This window comes from Austrofundulus limnaeus, unplaced genomic scaffold (genome assembly GCF_001266775.1).
Source record: "Austrofundulus limnaeus strain Quisiro unplaced genomic scaffold, Austrofundulus_limnaeus-1.0 Scaffold23, whole genome shotgun sequence".
In the NCBI taxonomy this organism is placed as follows: domain Eukaryota; kingdom Metazoa; phylum Chordata; class Actinopteri; order Cyprinodontiformes; family Rivulidae; genus Austrofundulus; species Austrofundulus limnaeus.
The window spans coordinates 3,479,936-3,486,880 of NW_013952425.1; the positions used below are offsets into that span (position 1 = coordinate 3,479,936).

General features: G+C 38.9%; 1 protein-coding gene and 2 non-coding genes across 3 annotated transcripts in view; 2 read left to right on the forward strand and 1 right to left on the reverse strand.

The window, feature by feature from the left end:
- The window catches only part of spag17 (sperm associated antigen 17), a gene marked incomplete in the record, with an annotated part of 35,377 nt that overhangs the window by 2,892 nt on the left and 25,540 nt on the right, over window positions 1-6,945 (forward strand). The window contains 6 exon segments of the mRNA XM_014004415.1: window positions 449-661; window positions 1,725-1,885; window positions 3,119-3,265; window positions 6,088-6,145; window positions 6,234-6,352; window positions 6,425-6,607. Coding sequence (XP_013859869.1) covers window positions 449-661; window positions 1,725-1,885; window positions 3,119-3,265; window positions 6,088-6,145; window positions 6,234-6,352; window positions 6,425-6,607 — 881 coding nt within the window.
- trnam-cau (transfer RNA methionine (anticodon CAU)) lies at window positions 4,616-4,687 on the reverse strand. Its single transcript has one exon. It is a non-coding gene; the product is annotated as a tRNA-Met (tRNA).
- On the forward strand, window positions 6,659-6,729 carry trnag-gcc (transfer RNA glycine (anticodon GCC)). Its single transcript has one exon. It is a non-coding gene; the product is annotated as a tRNA-Gly (tRNA).

Sequence of the window (6,945 nt, forward strand, 5' to 3'; positions counted from 1 at the left end):
AACAACAACAAAAAAAGAAAACGATTAATCGATTATTAAATTAGTCATCGATTATTTTATTAATCGATTAGTCGTCGATTAATCGATTAATCGTGGCAGCCCTAGTGTTAATGAAGTTTTACTTCTGACTTATATACGTTTTCTCTTGTCCAAGGATTGTTTTTATTTTTGATCGTTTGACTGAGTAAAACTTGGTTCCAGTGTGTTTACRTAAGTATCTAAACTGGGAGGTTCCTCTGCTTCGACTTGTCTGGTTTAAATGAACAAGGAGCAGGATTCTGCAGAACCCGAAGGCCTGAAGTTCTTGTTCGTACTCCAAACAGCCTCCAGTTTCATTTTAGGATCTTTTTTTTTTTTTTCAGTCCTTTTCGGCACTTTTTACGTGATCCCCTTCAGTTGCATTTTATGTCTCATTTACAAAAATAAAAGCTTTAGTTTGCCTCCTCAGATGACGAGCCGGAGGACGGTCCTCAGCACTACGTCCTGTTGGTGGGCTTCGACCAGCCGCAGCTGATTGGGCTGCTGGACGCCATCGGCGTGCACCTGTCCACCGTCATCAAAGTGTGCTCGGAGCAAAGCCAAGCCTCTGCGGAGGATCAGGAGCTGAGCAGCTGTGAGGAGACTGGACCGAGCCTGAAAGCTGCTTCAGTTTCAGACGCAGGTTAGGATTCTTCACAACACAGAGTTATTTATTGTCTAAACACTTCACAAGAGTTCACACTGTTGTTGTTTTTTGGCACGTATCTCGTTCCACAATTCTTTGCTATTTTAACAGTTCATATATCAAAATGTTTATCTCCTTCAGGACATTCCAGCTATGACTTTTGGTATTTCAGCTATTTACTTTTTTACTTTTTTAGCTTTTTGACTTTTTTGGCCACATTTTTCTTATTGAAAATTATTGGAGCTGTTTTCAACATCCTTAAAATCCTTCAAAATATCCCTAAATCTTTACAGAACCTTCCACCTTTTGTTGTGGTTCTGCTCTTTTTACTTTTTTCCTGCTAATTTTAGCCTCTAATTGTTTGCTAATATTAGCTTTTTCTGCTATTTTAGCTATAATTCTGTTTCTTTCTGTTTAATCTTCTGCTCTTTTCTTATTTTTGTACTTTTTTCTTCTAATTTGAGCTATTTCTCCTTTTTACAGTTGCTTTCTGCTATGTTCAGCTATTTGATGCAATTTTAGCCAATGTTCAGCTGTTATTAGGTAAAATTAGCTTTTTTTGAGCTAAATTCACATTTTTTGTTGGCAACTTCATCTTCTCAGCAAACTTGTGCTCCTTATGACTTCTTATGCTAATTTAGGAATTTTCAGCCACATTTTAGCTGTTTTACTGCATATTTAGGCTGTTTCAGCTATTTTACAACAAATAGTTGCTCTTTTGTACTTTTTATGCTGTTTTTTTCTTCTAATTTGACTTTTTTTATACCCCTTTTACCATCTGGGTGCTAATTTCAACTTGTTTCTGCTACGTTTTTAAGCTAATTTTAGCTTTTGTTTGTTTTTTTAGATATCTTTCTGCTCCTTTCAGCTATTTTTCTGCTAAGTTTTTATGCTTCGTTACGCTTTTCAAATTGAACTCTGATTAACTGTTTTGCTTTTATCATTTTCAGCTCCATTTCAGCTAAAGTTTTCAAGCAGTTTCTCTAGTTAATTTACTGTTTTAACCTGATCAGATCTTGATGTTGTTGATGCTTCGTTATCGGTTCACTCTGGTTTTCAGAGCTTTCTTTAAAGGCGAAGAGGCTCCGTGAGTTCTGGACAGACCTGAGACCAGTTTTAGACGGCGGTCCACCAGAATCCAAGCTCCACGATGTGGTCCTGCTCAGCCACACGGTCCCAGACGTCACACTGCCTATCCAAACCAATCGCCCTGAGGCTGAGGTAAGAAGGAAAGGATGGCCTCTTCTTTTAGCTGGTATCTAATCAATCATGTCACTTTTCCTGCTGATTCTAACTTCTTAATGTTTGGTCACTCACTTAGAGTTGTGTATAGGCCTGTTGTGATAGTCAATAAATCAATTAATTGCACGATAAGTTATTTTGAGGTCGGTAAAAAAAATGAGGACGATAAGTTTCATTTTCCTGCTTGTTTGTTTACTTCGTCTCTCTCCCTCTCTGTGCTCCGCTACACAGGAGCTCAGCTGACCCCTCCCCTCCTGTTTTCTTAGTGTGGGAGGAGTCAACTCTCGCTTTAGCGTGAGAGCTCGTAGCAATAACAAACTAAAGAAACGTTTCAAAGCAGAACGTGGCTGCTGCAGTGTCGGAGCACTAGAGCCTGAAATTTGCTGCGGGGAGACACAGAGAGAGGAGGAGGAGGAGGAGAAGGGGTGGGGGCTGAAACTCCCCCAGACCCGCGACAAACTCGTCAAGACTTTACCTGTAGCTTCCAAAAATAACAGGAAACTTAAACGCACCATCTGTGTTTTAACAAAACACCACAAAAAACCTGTAGCTGTCCCAACAACTCATGAGGAAAACTCTGAACTGTCTGATTTCCTCCCCGCAGCACTCTGCTTGTCTCCTCCTCACACACACACATAGACACGTTTGTTCTTCTATCCTCATGGGGACTTTACATTGACTTTCATTCATTTACCAGTATTTTCTATTACCATTTGACCCTAAACCTAGCCTTAAACTTTATATAGGATGTGAACTGGGCTTTTGTCTCCATAAGAAACAGTGGGTCCTCACCAGGCTGTGTAGTTTGCTTCATCTCTAAAGAGATGCTGCTCTTTAATATTGTTTATTTACTGTCTTAGTTGTGTGTGGGGTTTAATTTACATTTTGTTGTTCTTTGTTTTTTTTATTCAAGTGCATTTTTTTTAGAGACTGAGAGTCCACTTTGTTAAACATTCTTTAAAAATTAAAGTTTATTGATTTATTACACTTACACATTACGCTTTTATAATTATTAGTTGTAAAATGGTAACCAGGCAATATTATCGCTTATCGCAATAATTTGTGAGACAATTAATCGCCCAGCAAAATTTTTTATCGTGACAGGCCTAGTTGTGTATTGGTAGGAAATGTAACAATGAGACGTATCACGACACGGGTCATGATATATTTTCTGTCTATGTCAGCTGATTTTCCTGCGTTTGATGTTTACAGCTGGAGCTGGGAAGCCGGATCTTCGAGGGCGTGGCCAATCTCATCTACGACTGTCTGGACTGGCGCCGGCAGCATCAACACTACCGTGACAGCGTCAAGCTCCTCACGGTGCCCTGTGTGCACAGACCGGACTCGCAGCCCGATCAGGTAAAAGGTTCAGGAACATCAAAGCGTTGGACCGTTCAGCCAGAACCAGCTTTGAAGTCTCACGACTCAGTTCTCTGACAGGAAGTTTGGTTGTTTGGTTTTAATGTAAGACAGTGGGAAAATGATAGTGCATTGATTGAGACATTTTTTTCATTATAAATAATAAAATTATGAATGTGCAGTTAAGAATCAATAAAAGTATCTTTCAGACTTTATAAAAAATAATCTGATCTTAACCAGGTTAAATTATTCTCATACATACAGAACCAAACAATAAATTCCACCGTTTTATTTAATTAAAAAAACTAAAATAAAAAAGATAAATGGACTTTTTAAAAGAGTTTATTCATTTCATTTCATTTAAAAACGAAGCAAATTTTACATACAAAAAATACAAATTAAAAATAAAATGAAAGGCAGCAGAAAGTAGAAAAAAATCTTATGTCTGCTGCTTTTTAAGAAAATAAAATAAACAAAACAAAAACATCAACAATAATAATTCTCAAACAAAAATTTGCATGAATACACATTATTTTTCGTATTTCTTCAGTAAACCAATTTTAATCAGTCTCTTAAAGTGCCTGCGACATCAATTTTGTAATAAACATGAATGCATTTTTGGAAAGATAACAATAACATGTTGCAAAACAAATTTCATGTCGCTGAGATGAACGGTTGTTGAGATATTTACATGTGAAGAAACAGGAAGTGATGTCAAAGGGGAATGTCTGCATGTAAACAGAGCATTGTTACGAAAGCTAACAACACAGACTGTAGAGAAGAATCTGATGTTTCTTTAGATAATTTTTGGTCGCTATCAAAGAGAGACGAAGAAAAGTTAAAGTTTAAATAATTTTGTTTTAATAAACAAAGACCAGTGAGTTTATTTTATAAATGAGTTCCCCTTTGATGTCACTTCCTGTTTCACTTTGGCTGAACCAAATTAAAAAGAAAATAGGCCAGTTATGTGACAAAATGGGTAAAATCATGTGTACTATGCCAATTTTCTTAAGTATAAAGATGCTTTCTTTGACTTTTTGTATTTGAATGATAGGCATGTCACAGGCACTTTAAACATAAACGTTGATCTGGCATTTTTACAGCACTTTCCAGATTATTCCATAATCTTATTCCCTGAATTGACATACATCGTTCCCTCAAACTGGTTCAAAATTTAAATTTCACAAACATCTCAATCCCCTTAAGTGAGCTTCTGTTCATTTTGTGAATGTAACGCTCAAAGAAATACTTGTATCCATCTCTGTCTTTATTTATTTAAGCACTAAAGCAGTTTGACACTTCAGTCTGAATTCAATGTTGACTTAAATAAATGCTTATTAAAAATGTTCATAGCAGAGGATGGTTTCGATCCATCGACCTCTGGGTTATGGGCCCAGCACGCTTCCGCTGCGCCACTCTGCTCCACGCTGCAGCTGAGACCCTAAAGCCAACAATAAGCTTCTGACAGAGGGGGGGAGGGGCTTATCTGCTGTGTGCAGAGCAGCTCAGCGGTGCAGCGTTTTCATTCATCCATCACTGAAGCAATGAAACGAGGCCAGGCAGCATTCTGCTGAAACAGCAGCTTCTGAGATCAAAAGATTTCATTTCATCACAAAAGATTTTTATTGCTAATGTGCTAAACCAGAAAAAGACGCTTCTGTTTTTGTTGCATATTTGGAATTCTTTCACAACCTGCCCTGGGAAGGTCCGTGTTCATGTGCCCATCTGTTAGCAAAATATCTCGTGAACCAGCGAGCGCGTTTTGTTGAACCTCGCAGGACGCGTCAGTAGATACACGTCTGTAACTGACTTTAGGTAGGAGTCGAACCGATTCAACATGAAGGCCACAGTTGGCTGATTTAAACAAACACAAAAATGGCTACAGCTCAGTCAGTTTTACAGATACTGAGTTGAAATTCGGAGTGGTAGTAGCTGAGAGTTGTTCCCGACACATAATCTGAGCGTTAGTGATGTGCAAATCGATGCTGAAATATCGATACTACCGATACCATAACTTTATGCTCTAGAATCGATACTAAAATCAAAATATTGATATTTTGATACTTCAGGTATTTCACATAATGTACATCAGTGACAGGAAAATAGTGGAAAATAACTAAGCTGTTCAAATCTTGTTTAAATCATACGTGGTTGGAAGGAACTACTTTTTCTTTCGCTTGGGTAATGCATCAGCACAGTGGCATGTGCTCAGTCACTCAGTCTAKATGTATGGCAGGTCATTTTAACATAAAATCTGCTTCGTCTAATTGTAATTAAATTCTAGATGTGGGGTTCTAAAACCTTTTTATACCATGAGCCCCCAAACAGCATTAGCTCTGACCAGGGACCTTCTTACAAAACCCAGAAACAATGCTACAAAATATACAAAGTAACAACTTTTAAAATGTGTTTTTTTTCCTCACTTTTATTCACTATTCAAAAATTATTATATTTCTTTAGAATAAGAATTTAAAATTGTGCTAAACAAATATAGGATTAGGGTTAGAAAGACTTTTAAATTAATAAATATATTACTATGTCGTGTTTTATTTATAAAGTGGTTATTTGAAAAAAAAGCTACTTTTTAAGATTTACTAGACACATTATGTGTGTTATCACAAAGTATCAGTATTGGATCAGATCGCAGATACAGGCAAATTTTACTTGGTATCAGTATCGGAAAGAAACTCGGCAGTATCGAACATCACTACTGAGCTTGAGAGTTTACGTGATCGCATGACAACAACACGTTGTTTTAAGTTTTGACTGTAACAACCTCAGTGGCAGCCGTGATGCATTCCTTTATTTGTGCTTCTCTTCAGGTTGTGCGGTCTGTTCCTCAGACTCCACGCTCTAAAAAGAAGTCTGTTAAAGAACAAGGTTAAACCACTACTCACTAACATTATTGTTTATTTGTGCTTTAAAGACTGATGGGATGAAACGTCTGAGTTTGTCTTTCTGTGTTCAGACACCAAACTGCCTCCTCCCTCTGTTAATGTGGACATGAGTTACTACAGCAGCCTGCTGGACCTGGTTCCCCCTGAAGCCTGCTCCGTGCCTCTGATCCTGCACTGCATGCTGGAGCAGGTGGGTGTACGAACACACGTAACCAACCACTGTATCAGAAAACAGCGTGTCGTCCCCTCGTTCTGTGTCCAGGTGGGGGTTTCTACAGAGCGGTCGTCTCAAACACCCGAGGAACCCAAACTTGTCGGGGATCCCTGGTCAGACCAGCACCTTGTTGGTTATCTGCTCCAAAGCTTCCTGCCTCGTTTGAACACAGGAGAAGGAAAGCAGCTGATAGACGACCTCCTGACTGATGTCCAGGAAAAGGACAGGAAGGTACGCGTGTCGAAAAAAAAAGTTCCCGTCACAGAGAGCTGCGTCCATGCAGCATTGGTGGTTCAGTGGTAGAATTCTCGCCTGCCACGCGGGAGGCCCGGGTTCGATTCCCGGCCAATGCAGCAACATCCTTTTTTTCTTTCCCACTTTTAAGAGAAGCTTCTAGTTGGCTAGAAGCTCAAAGTTGGCTAGTTGGCTCGTATTTCAGCCTGCAAAGCTTCGAAAGCACCTCTCGCTGTTTGCTGTGACAAGGTTTCTCCAGAGGCACAAACAGAGAAGGGCGGCATGTGAATGACGTGTGTGAGAGAGTGACTGTGTGTGTGTTTGTGTCTGCATAT